Below are 21,440 nucleotides of genomic sequence, written 5' to 3'. Positions count from 1 at the left end.
GGATGAAATGCTAGTAATTCTGAATTAGAGATTTTTGAAGTTATTCAGACCAAACTGGAAATCTTCATAGAGAATGGAAATGAAAACTTTATAAAGCTGAAAGGAAGGAATGTAACAGTTAAGATGGAGTTTGAGCAAGGTTAGAGGGAATTTGAAGAGCAAATAGTAGAAAGTTAATGCTGAAAGCTCAGTACACTGAAAGCAGAAAACTGGAGAGAACCAGTAGGCCACCCCAAACAGTAAGTGGAGGGAACAATTAAAGACAGTAAGGATATTGACAAGAATCTAAATGATTCATTTGCATCAGTCTTCACCAGAAATGGTGTCTAAATGAGAGACTCACACTTTTTAAATAACAAAGATAAGGAGAGGTCATGGACTGAAGACTCAAGAGAGAAGAGCGTGGAACAAATCAATAAATCAAAGGCATTAAGTTATCAAGTTTATCTGACATTTCTTGAAGAATTTGGGAGAAATCTGAGAATTAAGTAGCAAAGATGTTAGCAAACATCTATTGCAGAAGAGGACTGGTGGTCAGTCAGTATTATAGCTGAGTTGGGGATTTTTGCTGGTCGTGTTTTTTTCATTCTGTCTGAGGATCCTTGGCAGTTAAAAGACAGGTAAGTAAGCCTAATTTGCTATCAAGTAATTGGCTAAAATGTGTTAGAATTACACAAGCCCCACATCTCACAACCTGGGAAATACACAGACAAACACAACATGACAGAAACAAGTCAGAATCAGGTCTCTAAGGAAAAACAAGAAGACTCTGAACCTACTGCCAATCTCAGAGCTGGTAACACCAGCCCACACACCTAAGCCTATCCAGGATGTCTCACGATTGCACAGATAGGCAGTGAGTAAACTACCACCCTGCCCCTCGTTTGCTTCTCACGATAAATGAGAAAATAATTTTCACACTGACAGTGCTACACCCAAAATAAGTACAGGTCCATGCTACAGGTTATGGTGTCACAGGGCAATCTAGTCCATCCTTGGGCAACACTGTTAAGTCAAGGAGAAATGTACATCCAGAAATGAAAATTTTTAGATATATATGAAACACAACAGTGGCCACACTGAAAATCTGACAGTAGATTTGTGTAGGAACAAAGGTTCAGCCTCTCCTAGGATCAGCTTTTCATATCTTTCTGTACATTAGATAATCAACAGGACTGTTCTTCTAATTTTCAATACACAATAACCTGGACTGTCAATGGTGAGTAATATAGGACTTGGGGAAGTTTTTGTTTTTTTTTTAATAGAAATATATTTTAGCCAGGACTGTCTAAGCACTCGTTTCATTTCTTCCCAGCTCTTCACAGATTTATATGTAAATTTTTATATAAAGCCATTAAGAACCAAAGGAAAGCACTTTGGAAAATTGTGTAGCAATGTACTCTTATACAGTCAACACTCCCAGGGGAAAAAGTAGTAATTACACATAGCTTCCCACCCCTTTTTATTCCTTGTCAAAAATGTTGCCTTTTTTGACTTTTCTTATATATACACAACATGATGAACTGATATTTGCAGTTTAAATGTCTGGTTTAACTGCATGGTTTCCACCGTAACAGAAAGCTCTCACAAAATGTCAGGTTGGAAATAAAACCAAGCTCTAGAGGGATGAAGCAGGGAGGAAAGTAAAAGATGCAGTGGCTGAAAAACAAAATGGAACAAAGTGAGCATAATGCACTGTGGATCCATTTTCCCAGCTCAGGCAATGGTATTGGTACATGTGGTTGCACAGGGATCTGGGGAAGGGAGAGAGACACATTTCTCACTGAGTTGTTTCTGCTTTCTCTATTAACATTGCAAAAGAAATTACAAATAGCCCTGCAAAGGGTAGTGCATTAAACCTCATCTCCTTATCCAATGTAAACACAACATTAATACTGAAGAATAAAGAAAACGGTAAAAAGTCCAGTGTCTTGTTTTCTGTGTTCTGCTTGTTAGGTTTCCTTTCCACCCTCCAGAATATTCTTGTGTGTATCGAAGTTGTGAACTTGACCAGTCCACATTTAAGCAAACACTCACACTCAGATTCCCAACACATTCTTTTCTCCCTCGAATGGGGAATTTATTCCTAACAGTTCTGTTCCTTTTATTTATATACTCCTTTAACGAAGTAGTTCTCAGACCTTGTAGCAGGCAGGAGAGCACTCAGGCTGTAAGTTGCCATGCTTGTATTGCCTGTTCAGCAAAGTAGTCCACTTAAAGCCCAATGCCCGATGCCTTCACAGATGGGCGTGCACTGAATGAGTCTACGAATCAATATCCCCCACACAAAATGCCTTGTAGGCAAAATCCAATTCTTGCCTAAAAAAGATAAAGAGTTACAACCAGGCCCTTTATTTTATGAGACACACATGAACAAGTTGCTCAGGTGAAAGCAGATCTTACACTGATAGGTTTTGTTCACTTTCTAGCCGAGCTACTGATCTCCTTTACTGGACCATTAGAACCGAATATGGCAAAGAAATACAAGGGGAACATTTCCTCGGCAAGGAAAGGAACAGCTTTTAGGATGGGGGAATGGCAGGGCAGGGCATAGGGGATTTTCCTGATAAAATGTAACTAATTTGAGAATAAAAGACCAACCAATACCATTTACACACCTAAACCAGTAACACCTTCTCTGGAGTGCAGTATTATATAAGTGTCCCCTACATTTTCAAGGCTAATTCAGACTTTTGGCTCATCCTGCATTAACAAGGTCATCCATGTTGAGGGCCACTATGAATGTTCACAGGTGAAAGTTCCCTTTCAGAGTAGTGCAGATTTGAAATTCACAGGACAGCGACCCGAAGATCTTCCTTTAGAGTTAAAAACTATGTCTCATAATTAAATAGCAACATGAAATCTTATATTCTGAAGGTCTGTCTTTGCTCTGCAGTTAAGAGAACAGAGTACATTCCCAGCTCATGCCTCATTCTCACCTCCTGTGGTATGGCTGGTGAGTGGCCGGCCCCTCTCATTGACACCTCACAAATGCTAAAGCTGAAAGGCCTGGGATCATTGAGGAAGGGGCTAATGACCTCAGTCTGAAGACATGTCACTTCAAATCCCTACTATTAGAACTGCCAGGTATGGTATAAAAACAGAAAGTATTTCTCAGTCTGAAGTTTGAAGACTGGGCCCGAAACGTTGAGTGGCTCCTCCCTCCGGCATCTCTGTTTCCTGTAAATGGGCTCTGCTGTGCTAGCTGTTGTTCTCTGCCGTGAGATATTTGAGAGCTGCGAAGCCGTAGTGACGTGACATGTCCTGCTGGAATTCCTCCTTCAGGGTCTTGAGACAGATGCGGTATTGCTTGTTGGAGCGGAACTTGGTGATGTCGAAGCTGGGGGCATGCGGCATGTGGATCATGTAGGCATTGGGCAGCACCGTGAACTCGTACTCCTGGGGGAGAAAGACACCGGCTGTGAGGGGTGATCCCAAGCCCTCCTGCAGCGCACCTCTCTCATGCCTCCACAGACAAGCACGTTCCATCACGCGACAGCGCAGTGTAGGCCTCAAAAACAACTAACTCACACAACTATGCCAAATAAACCTTTTTTCAAGTTATACTTTTTTCTGTGTATGAAACACTACTTTGTCTTTGAAAATATTTTTCTCAATATAAGCCAAATAATAGCAAAATCGTGCTGCGGTCATGCCTGAAGCCATGTCTGCAGCACAGATTTTGAAGTAGTGCGCTTGCAACCAACTGTGAATGCACACAGTGTGGGCCTCAAATATCCATGTAAAAGCCTGCTCTTGCCCCTGTAATTTGTCTCACTTGTGATGCTAGAATAAGCAACATTTAAAAAGGCATATCCTGTGTTGCTTTGCCTTTATGCTAAGATAACCAGAGCAGCAAAACTGTCCCAGACTATTTATAAACCTGAAGTAGTGGGAGAATATGGTATCTTTTATAGGTTGTGTGTGAAGATGGACCTACTAATTCCATATACTTTGAGAAAGTTTTATGTAAATCAACTTATCCTTCACAGTCTAATGTATTGCGCCAATTCCTCTATTATTTCACTAACTCGTTTTATTTATATCTGGCCAAGTTTCTGACATTTCTTGTCGCTGTTAAAAATGATACCTCATCTAAGTTGCAGTTACTCTTGTTAGATTTGCTCAATTTTTATAATTGATATTATTTTTATATATGGTCGATGGGGCAAAACTGGACAAAGAGTGCTTCCTAGAAAAGTTGAACAGTAGCTACCATAGGATGTACAAGAACCAAGTATCTGCCCCACAAGGGACTGGGCAGGAAACGAATGTGAATCTCAGCACTCTGTAGCCAAGCAAAGTACTCAGACCACTAGGGTTATGCTAGCTACCTTCTTCATATGAGATCTAAGAAAATCTGAGTTCACATGAGATGCAAATGACAAGACACTTCAAAATCTTCACAAGCACATCTGCTGTTGTCTTCACCCAGTTTTCATTTACAACTGTTGTTACATTGCATTATTAACCATCTTTGCCTAAGACAGTGGAATAGCCATTGAGCTTCTCTGGAGCATGCTGGCTTTAAAAGAAATTGTGCTGAACTTCCCCTGGTTTGCACATTCCAGTCATTCATAGCTTGAGGAGTCTGTGAAGGGACACAGACTATTTGTCAGGGAAAGACATTTATGGGAGAGAACACAACTGAGCTAATAAGCACTAGAATTTTCACCTACAGATCTTTCTTCATCAAACAAAATACAATTGACCAAGAAGATATTGAAAACTACTGGGTTAAGATGCTACCAAAAACCAGGTGTTTGAGGAACACAGCCCAAAATGAAGGTGCTAAGGCTGCAGTGCTGTCCCAGAAACACTTAGGAAACAGCAGCGCCATATATGGGAATGGGCCTCACTGAGCTTGTTAGGGATGACAAGCACAGAGGAAGAGCAAAATAATCTGGTGTTCACAGGCAGAACTCTTTTAGTTGGAAAAAAATTAGAACTAATGGGAAATCAAATACAGAAACAAAGGCCATGATGGAATGAGGAGAGACGATAAACAACAAATTGTGTAATAACTCTGCAGGACCTTAACATCAAGGCCTGAATCTGCAGAGGAAGATAAATCCCCCTCATATAATCTTTTCTGTTGTGCATCTCATTCTGTTTCCATCTCAAGTCTATAATCCTGAAAGTCGGTGACTGTTTATGCTCTGCAGTGTAAACTGTTAGCACAGCAATGCTCCATCCCTGAAAGGCCTTTAGGCACATAAAAGATTCCAAAAAAAAAATACTAGCCTGCTGCTAATGAGCCCCTTTGAAAGATGCTGGGCTGGGCTAGAAAAAGATGCTTGCAGTCTAATTCCACAATCACTGGAAGAGCAGGGAAAGGTTTCATAATTGCCCATCCCTACCACAAGAAAATGTCTGTCGAGAAAGGAAAGCGCTTGTGGGAACCTTTGTCCCTACCTCACATGTTATAAATACTTCAGACGGTGACTGTCATTATCTATGTATTTTTATAGCATCCAGCTCAGTGGACATCTGTGTATGCCCCTAGAATAATAATGAAGATAATCTCCACGTTGTGCTGCTTTGAAGGATGGTTAGTGGCACAGGCTCTTGGTAAGGAGTCTCCCACAGTCCTTCTGACAGACACTGCAGTTGCAAGGAGCTGGGAAATAATTCAATTGAGGAGCTGTTTTGCCTGCTGATAACAGAGCCAGCCAAATAGCTGGCAGCAACCTGATCCAATGCTGAAGCTGAAGGAATGCCTTATGAATGCCTGGTGCAGTGTTTCCTCGTTTTTAAGGAAGGGATGTCACCCCATTTATCCCAATTCCTTCCTCCTACATTAAGGAGCAGCCAGTGGAAGGAGACAGAATTCAGGAGATGGATCAAAATATACAGCAGAAGGAGTGGTTGGGAGATCAAAGCTCCCTGAAGAAAAAGCCCAAATAAGCCCCAGCTAGGGAAATATCTGAATTTATTGAAAACAGAACAACAGGATAGTGCAGCATATTTTGGGCTAGCCCAGGGAATCTGGTATTTCTAGCTGCCATAGGGGAAAGTAGTATGTCTCCTCCAGGGTGATTTTGTGGAAAAACAGGCCAATACCCGTGTCATTACAGATGAAAGCAGAACTTCTTTTCAATGTGTTTTTAAGGCTGAAAGAGTGAGAAAAACAATTCCCCAACTTAGCTCTGTCCCAATGGCCATTTAAAATACCTGAGCTATGATCAACTTTGAAAAATGTTCCAATTTCTTACATTTGAGTCTGCATGTTAAGCAAATGTCTCTGAACAAAAGAGTTAAATCGTTAAGTGCCAAATCAGAGCTGCCAGTGGGGATGCAAGCCTTGATACTCAGATTAACAAATAATAAATCATCACACTGGCATTCTCCACAACTGATAGTTAATTGATTAGTGTTTGGAAAGTGCACAAGAAAATTAAACTGCTATGGCAGAGCAATTATTATTAATGATAACATAATGGACAATATCTTTTATGTAGTCTGTAATCATTTTTTTTCTCAACATAAGAAGGCAAGGATTTGTTGTGAATGCCCTTTTGCAAACAAGGGGCAAATGGCATGCAGCCCAAAGTGATTATGTGGTTTTGCAACAGAAGTGGAAAATATTCTACCCACATGCTTGCTTGCATGAAAAACACTGTATCCTGCACCCCAAAGACACAATCTCCCAATAACTTGCTGTAGGTCCATGTTGTGATAACAGAAGTTAGCAAAGCGGCGTACAGCTGGCCAAAAAGTATGGTTTTTCAGTTAACGTGAAGTGCTACTAGCTCAAAACCTGGAACTGCAGGCAAACATAAAACAAACAAACAAAACCCACCAAAATAAATGGAAATGCCATGATCCAGACCCTGTTGTTTAACATACTGGTTATTTTCGCATCCAAGAACAGCAGGGAAGCACGAACTGCCATTTCATGGAGAGCTCCCATGGAGCCATAACCACTTCCAGCTTAAAAATCTGGGACTGTGGCAGGGACTTTGGCAGCTCTGAGAACTCTGGCGACAGTCTGGGGCTTTCGAGGTTTCTCTGCAACCTTATTCTTATATATTCTGCCCAGAAGCACCAGCCCAAGCCAGATCCAAGAGGAAGTAGCCCAAGGATCAAACACCTTGATCCTCTGGAGTGTGTCACGTAGCCAGAATCTCAGAAATGTGAAGTCCTTGGCTTTGCAGAGATGCGCTCTAAATCCAGGCTAGAAATTGAAGGTGCTTGCCTTGGATTCAATTTAGGATTGCCTTCTAAATTCTAAATTAGCAGCTGGGACTTATCAACCTCTAACTGAGAAGCTTGCAGTCACGTGTATAGATTCCACAGTAGGTGATGGGGCTGGTAGCAAGTACTGGGCAGGCAGCATCACGCTACTCCCAGACAGCAGCTTATGCAGCACTGTCAAATGAACTAAGGAATCACAGAATGGCTTAGGTTGGAAGGGACCTTAAAGAACATCCAGTTCCAATCCCCCTGCCATGGACACAGTTGCCACCTACTAGATATGGAAATTCTCTTTAATGCTTTACAAGGACTAAACTGCACATTCCCCGCTCAAAAAGCCCTCACTAAGCAGTTAATGAGGCCAGATGAGCACTTCAGCAGTGCAGAAGGTGGATGTCATTTAACAACCCTGCTGCCCGCCCCCTGGCACCCTGGGTGAGTTATGCAGGCATCATCTCCTCACCTGTGCATCCAGCTCCATGATGTGAGCTACTTTGTTCCAGCCAAATCCAACAAACCGTCTGTCATACTCTGGGCAGTCCTTCCTCACAACAACGTATGGCTCGAAGTCTGCTTCCCACTCCACGCGGTACGGGGTGGTGGCTGTTCGCCATTTGGCAAAGTTGGTTGGCGCATGCCCTTTTGTCCACACGTGATACCTTAAGCAGACATAAATGGCATGGACAGGGGGAAGCAATTAAATAGGATGCATCTTGGCGAGGCTACAAAACGTTACTTGTTTGCAAAAAAGGCTCAAAAATAAGGACGGTAGCTTACAGTTCACATCGTCATCTTCAGGACGTATCAGTGGCAATTTCTAGGACTATTTCCAGCACACTTCCCACAGCCTCGATGTGCTCAATGCTTAAACACATCTAGCTGGTGAAGGGTAGTGTGAAAACACTACCTAACGCTCATGTGAGAAACAATTACAAAATATACAGGCAGTTCATCTCCACTGCAAAGTGCTGCTTCTTGTTCCTAGCAACCAAGTGGTGGTATCGGCGCTCTAAAATCAGCGTGAAATCCTGCAGCTCTCTTAAGGCCCTGAAAATTAGCTATTTCTACACCACACTGACATTCACGATCTGCTTTATATGTAATTTTATAATTTGTATGAGAGACACCTGCAGCTCCAGATAGATGTTCTGTTTTATTAATTACTGTTATTTCTATGGTAGAAGCCAAAGTGCATAATTAAATTAATAAGTAAAATACCACATAAGGGCTTTCTGCTGCACTTTCTATATTGCAGGGAGTGCCCATGTGATCTTGAGTAAGGTAATCAATTTGATTTACAAAAAAAGATCCTTTTATACTTTGTTAATTTTGTTTAGGCTGCAGCGGGTTCCTTCCAAGCACAGCTTGAATCCACCCCATTAGTGCCAGGGTCAATGATTCTCTCGCCCACTTACTTTTCTTACACCTTTCCAAAAATCAATGAGACAGGCTCTTTCTGCAGGCTCATAGATTAAATAATGAAACAAAGGCATAGCAGGCCATCTGTATTACAGTGTTCTGAGATGTGTAACAGAAGGGGCAAAACAAACATCCTGCCAGTTTGTAATGCAGGGTACATGAAATTCACAAGGATGACTCATGTTCTCAAAGTGTAGAGATTTAAGCTTTAACTATTTGCAGAACTGGGACCTGAGGCAATGGCTCAAGCCAGAAATTCTCACGATGCTGCAAGCCATTGCTGAAAGCAGAAATATAGAATCATAATCTAAGAGTTGCCACTTCGGCTGTGTGTTCGTATGGCTTACCACTGGACAAACAGAAGTGCCCAGCTTCACTGACTTATTGTTCAGGGGCGGAACAGGAGGATGGAATTACTAGGACAGTAATGGTGTCCCAAGGAACTTCTGGTCCTTTGGAGGCTGCATTTCTAACTTATACACAGACTGAATCACTTTCAGCTATCTACCTTGAGGACCAGGAAAGAAAGCCCTTCTGTATTAAAAAAAAAACAACAACTGATAGTGAATTAGTTAATCAGAAGTTATTAGAAATCAGTGCCAGATTTTAAAAGAAGGTTATAGTCTGTAATGGCCTTTGGAACCATCTCCGAGAAACCCATTCCTTTTCTTGGCTCTTTCAGGAAAGGACATTTTAACCCATGCAGCCACTAATGGGCAGCTATCTATGCTAGAAAAAATGCAATCATAATACAGAGCTTAAAATGATATGCAATTGTGGAAGATGCTGTATCTTCTAACATCTTACCTCTGGCATTTTGAAATTAATGATGATGATAATAATAATGACTACTAAACACTCACAAAGTGATTTGGATCTTCAAAGCCTCATGCAAACTTTGGTTAATTGAGAGATTCCTGAAGAGAGTCAAGCAAATGCTGCTGTTCTTCTAGCAAAGCTCTCTCACTGATTAACACAGTGGGGGGAACAGGGCACTAACCATAAAAACATCACTTACTTTTGCCCCTTTCTGGGGATATTAATATAAGCATACACATTAGCTAAGGTATAAACTCTGTAAGAGGAGAGAATGGACCAGCAGGAAAACTAAAATTGCAGGGAACAGACAATGAAGAGAAAATAGGGAAGTGAGATTGGAGAGACAAGAGAAAACAGAAAGAAAGGAACAGACCAAATAATAACAGAGAAAATAATACCAGAGATCTTCTACTTGCCTCTTCAGGGCAACTGATGTGCGTGGAAGGAAAGAAGCAGACACAGAAGTGGCTGAGGTCAGGACAAAAAGGAAAATGTGTACAGGATGGTCTAATAAGGTGTACATACTGTCTATAGTGAAATAATAAGACTAGAAGCTGGAATTGTGAGAGTTTAAGATTACATACATGTGTTTACAAAGAGTATGTACCAGGTATCATGCCCACATATATATATGTGCACACATACAATCTGCTGGAGCTAGGTCTTAGCCAGTGACTAATCATCACGTGAAATGTACTGCAAAATGAGCATATGCAGACATCATCGCATGATGTTCTTATAGGGGAAGCTGCCATAAAAGAGTGTGCCATTTCCAAGAGATTTTGATTTAGGTAATATAAATGTAGAAAATGGTTCACTGTCTGTATTGGTCTTCCATCAGCAGGACAAATGAGTAAATCTAGTTTTCCTGCTCAGATCCTTCTCATCCAAGATTTAAACACACACTGAATTTTAAGGCCACTTTCAATCTCACAGACTCCTGGAAATAGTCTGTCTTAGTGAAAATAGTGACCATAGCATTTTCAAGCACAGTAGAAATTTTGAAAAATTCCAACAAAGTCACCTTCTCTGGAGAAGAGAAGGTTCTGGGGAGACCTCATTATGGCCTTCCAGTACTTGAAGGGAGTTTATATGCAAGAGGGAGACTGACTTCTTAAGACAGGACAAGGGGATAAGGATCTAAAATAAAAGAAGGGAGATCTAAGTTAGATGTTAGGAAGAAACTCTTTACACAGAGGGTGGTGAGGCACTGGCACAGGCTGCCCAGAGATGGTGGACTGTGCATTGTGGATGCAATCAGTTAATTAGTTAATCAGTCATTGTTGGTTATGTTTTCTCAATGTGATGCATCTCCTACCAGCTGTGGCTTTCCTTGAGCCTGAAAGATGTGTAGGTAGTACATTTGTGGTTCATCAGCTACCACCCAACCACAAGGCAGGCACGTCCTTGTGAGGCATAGTCACTGCCAGCACCTGCACACAAAGCCAGCAATCTGTGACAAAGCATCCCACCACTGCAGAGGGTTTCCACCCTCTGCACATCCAGTAATCCATAGATGCTCACGTCTTCCTTTTTCTTTTGGTGCTGACTGGGGGCTGTAATTGAGAGCTGTTTTGTATTTCTTAGCTGCCCAGAGGTAGAAAAGGTCACAATTTGGAAAAGAGGTGACAAAAGCAATTTCAGCCAAGGAAAGATCGTAATCTATAGTGTGGTGTGAGGGACTGGGATGCTGCAGGCACTCTCAGCAATCACTGTCACAGCAGTCCTCCCCAGCTCCCTCCCAACTGCTCAGCCTTGAATTGCAGCATTATTAAAGCACCTTGGTGGACGTAGAAATTCTCAGTCCAGATCACAGCTGCTTTGTGGCTGTTGATAGATTTCAGCAATGAAATGAGCGAAAGGAAACTAGGGAAGCATCTGTAAACTGTTTCCTACATTAATATGTAAACCAGCAATAGAACTCACATCCTTCACTTCTTATTTAACCTTGTCCTGGCAAAACTCCCACTAAAGACATTTCTGTGTGAGACTTGAGAAAGGACCTGCAAATCTGGCTGTGTACCTAACATGCCAACATGCTGTACAGCTTGACAATGAAATCTGTAGTGGAAGACCACTGCTGCACAGGCTGAAAATTTGGCTGCTGGTGGAATGTAACAACTGTAAATCCTGAGAATGTTACTTTCCACTGGAAGGATTTTTTCTTTCAATTATGGGAGAAACAAATATTTTCTGTCAACAAATATATTGTCATTTTGCATATCTTAAAAAAAAAAAAAAAAAAAGAGCCATAGGAGAGAGAAAAATGCTTGGTCTGTCATTACCCTCATGTAATTTTCAAGAGAAAGGCATGACTTCCTAATATCTCAGTCATTTTGTGCTTCTATTTCAGAGTAATCACTTGTAGATGGAGGGTCAGAATTGTGTGTTCCAGGCTCACACAGGCTGTTTGCTCTGACATCTGCATAAAGCAACATGAAAGAAGGGTGGCTGCTGCGATGAGAGATGTGCATAATGCAATGAATGGAAGAATTGCAAGGAAAGCTCTAAGGCAAGGAAAGGATGGATGAGATGATAAAGAGCTCTGCTGGCCACGGGTAATACTTAGCGTTTTCATAGTTCTTATCTCTAGATCTTGAAATACTGAATAAAGGAGAGGTGAACATTGTTACCCGCATTTCAGAGATGGAGAACAAAGATGTAAGAAAGGGAACTGATTTATGTATCACCTCTCAGCGGGGCAGTAGCGGAGCTGGGACAAGAACACAGGCTCCTAAGACCCCTGTCTGTGCAGTATCTGAAGGCCATATTGTACTCTTGCCATCACTATGATCTTTTACAATTGTCTGCTAATCAGACCTTACCACACACCCATGAGACAGTTAACCCCTGGTAGCTGTATTTTAAAACTGAAGAGTCTGGCAGATAATATAAGTGAGTTGTTCACAGCCACAAAAGGAGTCCGTTTCAGAGAGGAGCTCCAAATTTAGGTGTTCTTCACTTCTCAGCTCTAGTCAGAAGTTGACTTTTACCTCTGCATTGTGAAAATACAGCTATTTAAGCAGCTATTTCATACTTCATAAGAGCACGTGGCAAGCCTGTATTTGTTTTTCCAATCAGTCAGTGAGGAAGCGAACCGATAAGCAGAGAGAAATTATTTTTGGTCACATGAGGGACACAGCTATCCAGATAGTATTTGGCAGCCAAGAAGCAAATTACATGCACATGAGTGTAATGGTTGCGCCTGATTTCATAGAGCAATAAAAAATGATGAAAATAAAACAGATTCAATTTAACATCTGAAGTCTTTCAGTAGAGGAGTATAATACTAGATAAAAAGCTGAGCTTACAGATGGAATATGTCCACATGTGACTGTTCACCCCTTCTCTATGAAAAGGGAAAAAAATCCAATATGTTTCTTAATGGAGCTAGATAGCTGACAGAAAAAAAGAAAAATCAAATATTCACAGAAAGTCAAAAAAATCTTTAGAGGTAATGAACAAAAGTTCAACGACAGTACTTTCCATTACCTGAACGTGAAGAGGGTTCCCATGTCCAACATAGATAGCAGCTCTGCTTTTGACTTGGGGAAGGAGAGGCGGTAGCGTAGGGTTTCAAAAGCCGGTATGATCAGAGCTTTCTTGGTGTTAGCCAGGTCTAGCTGGGTGACTGACTTCCTGGCAAAGAAAACAATAAATACAAGCATGAAAATGTTAAGCTGAGAAAATTCTTTGGCATTTCAACATAAAGAGAATGGGCAGTTTGATACTGCAAATGTGATTGTGGCCCATATTCTTTACTGTAAGTACACTGTTCTTTTCTCTCCTATGGAAGACACCCACCCTCAAGAATACTGGCTGCCATGAAGGTCAGCCTTTGTTCTAGGCAAGTCAAAAGGACATGGTAAATGAGCAGAAGTGTTTCCTCATCATGCTCTCCTATGAAAAACAGTTGAGGGAGTTGGGTTTGTTTAGCTTGGAGAGGAAGAGGCCCTGGGAAGACTTCACTGAGATCTTCCAATACTTGAAGGGAGCTTGTAATAAGGAGGGGGATTGACTTTATACACAGTCTGATAGTGATAGGATTAGCTTTAGACTAAAAAAGTAACCTAAAAGAATTTAGGTTAGATGTTAGGAGTTCATTACTCAGAGAGAAGTCAGGCACTGGCACAGGCTGCCCAGAAAAGCTGCAGGTACCCCACCCCTGGACGCATTCAAGGTCATGTTGGATGGGGCTTTGGGCAGCTTGATCTAGTGGCTCCATGGGCAACTCCATGGCAGGGGGATTGAAACTGGTTGTGCTTAGATTGATCCCCTCCAATTTAAGCCATTCTATCATGATGCCCGTGATAGCGTTCAGCTCAAAGCTCATTTGTGTTACTGAGAAGAGCTGTGCATTGGGTGCTCTGAAATACATCGCTTTCTGCCTTCTTTTGCTTCAAGTTAGGCATGTGAAGACTGTTTCAGTGGGTGTGTGCATGCAGGCACACATGCATACTGCATTTTGCATAAAAGAGGCCTTAGGACAATTGCAGCAGGAGAACAACAGCCTGGCAGTTGTATGCATGTTCTGCCAGAGGTATTCCATCAATTCTTCCCTAACAAACTAAAGCCTAGAGAAAAAGAAAGAGAAGTTACTTTTCCATTCCCCAACTGAACCTTAGCATGCTTGTCATTAGAAATAACTCTGTCTCAATTTTTCTTTCATTACCTTTAAATTTCATAAGTGAAATATGCTTCTCTTTCCCTGTCATAGTCAGTTCCTCTTAACAGGATTCACTGTCCTGACTTTTATGTTACTGCAACAAGCAATCAAGGACAATGTTGACAAGCAAGAAATTCTCTACAGCCTTATAAGATGAAAGAATTTGGATCACTGTCATAATACCAGGAAAACCAAACAAAACAATTTCCTAGGCCCAGAATACCTAGAATTTATTTCTACTGTCATCAGATAAAAAGGAAAAGAGATAGGCTATTTAATAAAATCTGAATTTTAGAGAATTCATATTGCTTTATGGGCTGTTCTAGAAAAAGAAATCTTTCTGAGAGCCATACTGTATAGTTTGCATTGTTTAAAGAACCTCTGCCACATTCCACTGAACTTTTCACAATTGAAGGATTTTAACAATGTCTTATCATAACTTTACTTTCCTCACTGCTTTCTCCCTCACCATCACTAATGGCTAAGATATCTGCATGTAAATAAATGACTCCTTCACAATCAGCCTCCATGACCTTCCAGAATCACTGAGCAGTGCCAGTGATTCTGGAAGGTCTTTATGATGCTTTTAATGTTTCTTCCCCTTCACACCTTCTCTGCAAGCAGGGCACGCTAACACAGTTACTCTGACAACATCTCAGGCTTTCTGGACTCTGTGCAATCTGTCAGCCTTGAGCGGTGCAGCTTTGAGGATTCAGTTTGAGGAAGAAGCAGATAATGTTTGCAGTGATGCTCATCCTTTGGGCTCTGCAAGGAAAGAGCAGCTTCCATTTATGGCTGCTGCTGTCTCTTTGATGGAGAGCTCTGAAGTCCCATGCAAAAATCATGGTCCCAGCTGTGCTTGGCATTGCTCAAGGATTAGGAGACAATCCTGCCCAACAAAGTTCACAGTCAAAGTTGAACAAGGCTAAAGCAGATGTAGCTATCACGCAGGGGTAAAAGCAGAGGCTGTCAGGCAGAGCAAACTGTGCTGCAACCGGTGTTGAGCGTGACTCATTTTCTAAGATATGGGATACAAGCACTAAAATGATGTGGATATCAATAATTCGTTCTGTATGCTCCCTATTCTTGTCATCTGCAGATTTAGTACTGGTGTCAGTGGCTGAACTGGGCCTTAGATCTCTTGTTGGAAACAGCAGATGACAGTAGTGTTACAAATAAAACCAAGGGCAGAGTGAACAAACAGATACACAAGGCTGAAATCACTGGCACAGTCCAAGGTGAGTACAAAAAGAAAGGTAAGCGGAGAGAAGCAGAAGTCTGAAAACAAGGTGCTTGTAGTAGATGCAATTAAACACAGAGAAAGCAGAGGTGAAAGAGTGAAATGCCATAACGTGATAATCTTTGCAGAAACATATTTAAAAGATATGTGAGAACCTGAGGTACATAGTGCTAAGGCCAAAGGGGACAGCTTCACCAAAAGTGAGCTGGGACCTGAGACAGCAGCACTGATTTCTGAGAGCAACAGACTGCTTTGGATGCAGACTACATGATGCAAAGGACTGACATAAGGTGAGGAAAGAATCAGTGCTGATAACCAACCAGGTGTGGAATCTGAGTGACAAAGGACAAGAGAGACCATGTTAATTATGGTAAAGATAGGAACATATTAGTAGAGAAGAAACCATCTTCCATTTTCTTCTGACATCCATAACTGGTAGTCTGCTCCTTGAACTGACAGCTGAAAATCTAACCTCTTCCTATTGGAAGCAAATCCATTTTTCATTTTTTATGTGGTGGCATTTTTCCTGTCTCAAGCAGAGGTGCCATTTGCTGGTTGACTGGTTTCGTGGTACTTGGAATATAAGATTTCCACTGTTAACTGTTGCAAATTACGTAGAATATAATGGAATATGTTTGATTATTTTACAAACCAGCAATGGGGAAACTGTTTAATTCCTGCACTATACTTGTGAGGGCTGTTAGTTTCAGTAACATCAATCCTGCAGCCATTTTTCTCCATCTGTACTTTTCCCCAGACCCTAAAACAAGGAGATAAGATTTCATGAAGTGGTTTTCTCTTTGCTAATGTTGTCCAGGAAACCGTTTCCCAGGCACCTTTGTGTTCAGACCCGATGTATGTCATTCTGACACACTGAGGGTTGGGTTAAATTTTTAATTTAACGATCAACCCTATTTTTTGTAAAGCGTGGAAGAAATGAACTTTAAATCACAAGGGCTCCTCAGAGGCTGAATGAAGAGCGTTGAGTTCAATCTTTGCATCTCCACAGTCCTTTCCAAACACTAACAAACAGCTCTCATCCTCAAGTGGGGAGATAGATAGAATCATTCTCATTTCTGGAGTATAGGGAAGTTCAGACACAAAAATGTTTGCACTGAATTCAGAAAAAAAAAAAAGAAAAAGAAAAAAGAAAAAAAAAATTAATTCAAATTATCTTCCACCATTAGGACTCTAAGTGATTAGCTCAAGATCAATGGACAAGGCAGTCTTGGGGTTTGTTTCAAGAGCTGAAGAGCTGTCAATCCAGTGTTAAGTTAATCAGGATTTTCATCCTCTCTACAAAAGCAACCAACAAAGGCATCCAACAAATAAAAATCAACAGGCAAAAGACAAAGTGTGATTCCTCCTGAGATACTAAAGATCAACCAGAAATACTTCTCTATTTGTGTTGCAAGGGACAGGTTTGTAACCTGTGGACAGAGTTTGGATGTGAGCTCTCATTTAATGCTAATGTGCCCCTGGAAGAAAAGGGCATATTTTATTAAAATGCGTTAGGAAAGAACTTTAGTGCTAGCTATGACAACTATGGATACCATAAAGAAGCAGCCTGTCTAGTTATTTTATGTCAGATGAGCCTTTAGGATGACCCAGACACCTTACTTGTTGCAACTAGAAAAAGCCTTTAGCTCCAGAGTAATGACAAGATGACCTCAGTAACTAATGTCTGAGAGTGACAAAAACTTCTACTCAGCACAGACCACAAAAATGTCTGAGTTCTGTAAACAGGAAATCTTTAAATGATACATTTCTTCCCTTTTCTGTTTTATAGTAGAGTAAGACAAGACAAAAAGGGGTTTTGATGGAGATTAAAAGCATTGAAATGACCTTACTTAGTAGATGTGAAAAAGCTCAATTAGCACTAATCTAAGTGCTATCAACAGACACCTAGAGGGACTGGTAACCAGCTTCTTCAAAACTGTCTGTAATCGTTCACATACAACCTTCAAAGTAGGTTAAAATGTTTTTCAAAATTCCTTTTTCTCTGAGAATACATACTCTACAGAGACACAATAGATGGGACTCCACAAATTTACAAGTGAGAGGGACTTGTCTGGCATGTCCTGCACAAAGCAGTGACTGAAACACCACTATCTCCATTTGCTTATGGTTGCCCTCTCTGAGGAAGCAAAGATGGAAATGTGTGACAGCTCTCTAACAAACAGCTGCTGCCATTCAAACTGATGGCACTGATCAACTACCTGCAGAGGTAGCAGGAACAATCAATGTGGAAAGATACAACACAGCCGTATTTAAAATAATCTCATTGCATCTCCCTGCTATTTTACTGAGAAAAATCGTTACCGAAAAAGCAACAAAAGATTCTAGTCCACACACACACAAATCCAGTTCCCTTTTAAATAGCTGGTAGTAGCAGACTGGCAATTTTGATATTCCCAAGCAACAGAGATGCACGGTTAAGATGATGTAGGTTTCACAAAAGACTTGTAGAGTAATGTAAGATCTCAGCTCTAACAGTGGTCGGTGCCAATCCATCTTCTTCTGAACAACACCAGAGTGTGATATCCCTGTGCATTTAGTCCTGTGATACACTGTCACCATAAGAGAACTATTTCTATGGCTGTAATGTATTAAGTACATTGTGGCATACCATTTTGTCCCCTCCCCCTTTCAGTGCTGGCTTCCATTGGTGCACTGGGGAGCATCAAGAAGGGACAAGTTGTATTTTTGGTACTGCATGCCAAAAAGCTGCTATACTGAAACAAAGGGATTGCTCTGTAAGTTTACCACACAGAAAGACAGATTTTCCTTAATGCCCCAGCACCCAGGCCTATGTACTGGAGGGGCTCACTTACATACAGACCCTCAATGTAGCACTGTGGTCAAGTTTAACCAAACTCAGAGAGAGATGAAAAGCAAAACTGGTTAAGGACTAAGGAACTGAAATCCTCCTGTCTGGCCACAGGGTGTCCTCCTTGCTCTATGCTTTGGTCTCAGATGACCAGCCTCAATAGGGGAAAAAGGTCTTTATTAAAAATAGCTCTGTTCATGGATCAGAGGTCTGCAGTTTGCTTAGCCCAACTTGCTCACATTTATTATCATACAGTACATACTGAGGTTACTTTTCCCAGTTTCTTTATGCTAATTATTTTGCCTTGACAGGTGCTGGCATTACAGTCATATTCCTGAGATACTTAGACCTTCACTGTGTGTTCAAGCTAAGGAACTGGATAAAGAGCATGTCACAGGGGCAACAACTTCATTCATGTTTTGCATGTTTTTTCTGTCACTGACATTAAGAACTTGGGATGCTTTAGGAAACTGCCCAGTTCACATCTCTGCTAACAATGGATGCTATTGTACATTTAATGATCCTTAGTCCAGTTCAATTTTCAAATTGATTCTTCTGCTGCACTAAGGGAGTGATTCTGGTGGCTAACGAGGCTCGCATAAGACCTTTGCTTTTCTTTTGTAACTATATTGTGTCACTTCCACTTACAACCTCTTCCTCTACCCTAAAAATTATTTTGCTTTGCTGGGCATTGTCCCACTTTAAATATCTACAAGCTGCTTTTTTCAAATCTGCTCAAATAGCATAATTTTGGGAATGTGTGAAAGAGTGGAGTGACAAGGACAGAAAAAGCGTGTGGCAGTGGAAGGCTATCCTCCACTTTCCATTTACCTGAGGTACTCGTAGAGTCCATACATGGGCAAGAAGTCAATGTCGGACAGAAACATGTATGGTGTGCTGATGTGCTTCATGGCCACATTCCTCAGAAGATTCACTGGATAGAACTGGCCCTCCTTGTACACAATGTGGTAGCCGACATTGTGGCGGCTCATGAGTACTTCTGAGCCCTGGGCATAACGCAGAAATTGCTGGGCTTCTGCATCAGAAAGATAGAGTGCCAGGCTGATTGGACCTTCCCAGTGTTTGCAGATGGCTTCAAGCATCTGGAGCCTGAAAGAGGAAGGGTGAGAATAAGAAAAGGCTGTCTCCCTGTCTGGGACTCTTTTTCATCTCATCAAATACAGCTGTCTCTATCTAAGTGAGACAGATTGGGGTCACTTTATATCCTGTGGAAAGCAATAAATATTTCTGCAGCACAATTCATCTTATCTAACTATGTCTCCTTCTGGACAGATGGACTGTGCCCTAGATACGCTTATATCTCCACTGTGTACAATGGTGAGACAAAGATGGCCTTAGCTCTGATAGAAACACCTGCAAGGCAAATACGTAAAACAGTGCCCAGTGCCCAATTCACATCTTGCGTCAAGATTTTGTCATACCCTAATATACTACTCTTCAAAAATCTCGAGGAGGACAAACACCTACAGACTCAGAAATCATTTCACCTCCTGTTTATGGAAACCTCTCCAAATTATTTTTAAGACAGTAAGATCTTAAAAGCTCTTAAGAATGGTAAGTCAAGGGAATACTGACTTCCATGAACATTTGTATTGACTGAAAAAAAAATCACTGACAGGGAAAGGTCAAATAGATGAAATGTCAATAGCAATGTTTTATTGTTTCATGGTTTACTATGAGTAGGAAGCAAGGAGAGAAGGCAGGAGAGAAACAGCACTGTCATGGAATATCAATAGAGCACTTTAGACAAAAATATCGTTTAAAGTATTAATTTGCATATATTTTTAGCAATACCTCCTCGAATTCCATGAAATGATTTTTAAGACAGTTTGTATTGGTGTATATTTTTAAAAACTCCCAATAACTACAATATTATTGAAGAAAATGTCAACAAAGGAATTAATATATAAAGCGAATCATATCCATTCTGGTCAAAATAGATTAATCACTTTGTGCAGTTTAAACAAAATTGCCTTGAGATACAGGTTTGCCACCCAAACATACATCAATAACAGATTACAAAGTCTCTTGAGTTAATATGAAGGGAAATGAACCTACGCAGTCTAGCCAATATTCTATTAAAAATTAAGAAGAGTAGACTACGCAACATGATAAGCTTTCCTACGTTTCAAATCCACATTACTAGATTTTTCCTATTAATATTTATACAGTATATAAGAAAAGTTTTCTGCATCATTGTAATCAGAGAAAATAATTTCCCCCTGCTACTAGCGCACTAAGCACTGCAGCAGAAAGGAATGATAGACCAGCAAACACAAATTCTGATTTAACATTAATAGCTTTTTCCTGTGTTTCTGATGACATCCACAACAATATAATCATTCTGTCTTAGATATGAGATATTACCTTTACTAGTCTACATATGGTACATTATTTTCTTTTTATCTGTTATTGAAACAAAGGTTATTATCACTCTGAAACATACAGCTGAATTAGAAACACAGATCAATAAAAAGGATCTAGAAGTTATATGAAGACTTTAGGTTTTAGACTGTACTAGTAACAAATACATAAAAAAATACATTTTTTGCCTTTCTCCAGCATCACGGAACTCTGTTAGTCAGAAGGATCCATTTCATCAGCATTCAGATTTTGGAAACCTTTTATAAATTAAATAATAGCTAGAGAGAAATGCAGCGAAACACCTTTCAAGGACTCTAAGCAGTGGACAAATGGCATACATAACTTATTTAAATGGCACACCTGATGATGCCTGCAAAGCTTTCCACAATAGTTAAATGGAAACTGGGTTTTGCTGGTATAAATTTCAAGCTGGACAGCTTAGTGCCCTTCAGAACACTCCATTTTGCTATGTCGTTCTCAATGACAGGTTCCACTTCTACGAGCTTGGTTAAGGGACTGCTGAGTGATGCTCCACAACCTGCACTCTGTAAGTTATTAGAATTGTCTCTTTTTGATCATAAAACTAACAAATACAAATTTCTAAGCTCACCAAGTTATTTCTTTGTTGTTATGTTTCTTGAGGAATGTGTTCTCTAGAGAAAATAAACTCTTAGATTGTATAATAAATGAGGTCATCATTTAGTTGGTAAATTTTTTAAGGTCTGCTTCAGCCAAGGGTATTTCACTGGAGATCATGTTTTGTGAGATTCTTTGTTTTCATTCTTCCTCTTAAGCATATTCAATCAATTTACAAGTTATTTGGACCCCAACCTCAAGCTGCCTAATGCTAGTTTTGTCTTTATTGCCCACATCCTCATCTCAGA

The 21,440-nt window shown here is 40.6% G+C and overlaps 1 protein-coding gene across 2 annotated transcripts in view; it reads right to left on the bottom strand.

Annotated features, from left to right (window-relative positions):
• Positions 1-1,438: 1,438 nt before the first annotated feature.
• LARGE1 (LARGE xylosyl- and glucuronyltransferase 1) overlaps positions 1,439-21,440 on the bottom strand; it is a 280,592-nt gene continuing 260,590 nt past the window's right edge. For both annotated transcript variants that reach the window (XM_085227448.1, XM_085227456.1), the window contains 4 exons: positions 19,003-19,281; positions 12,928-13,074; positions 7,661-7,856; positions 1,439-3,399 (listed from right to left, as the gene is read on the bottom strand). In XM_085227448.1, coding sequence (XP_085083574.1) covers positions 3,202-3,399; positions 7,661-7,856; positions 12,928-13,074; positions 19,003-19,281 — 820 coding nt within the window. In that variant the 3' untranslated portion in view covers positions 1,439-3,201. The remainder of the gene's footprint in view (positions 3,400-7,660; positions 7,857-12,927; positions 13,075-19,002; positions 19,282-21,440) is intronic.

Source organism: Meleagris gallopavo, chromosome 1 (assembly GCF_905368555.1).
Source record: "Meleagris gallopavo chromosome 1, MGAL_WU_HG_1.1, whole genome shotgun sequence".
Classification (NCBI taxonomy): Eukaryota; Metazoa; Chordata; class Aves; order Galliformes; family Phasianidae; genus Meleagris; species Meleagris gallopavo.
Note: the sequence above shows the minus strand (reverse complement) of the source record. Positions and strands in the feature narration are given on the sequence as shown.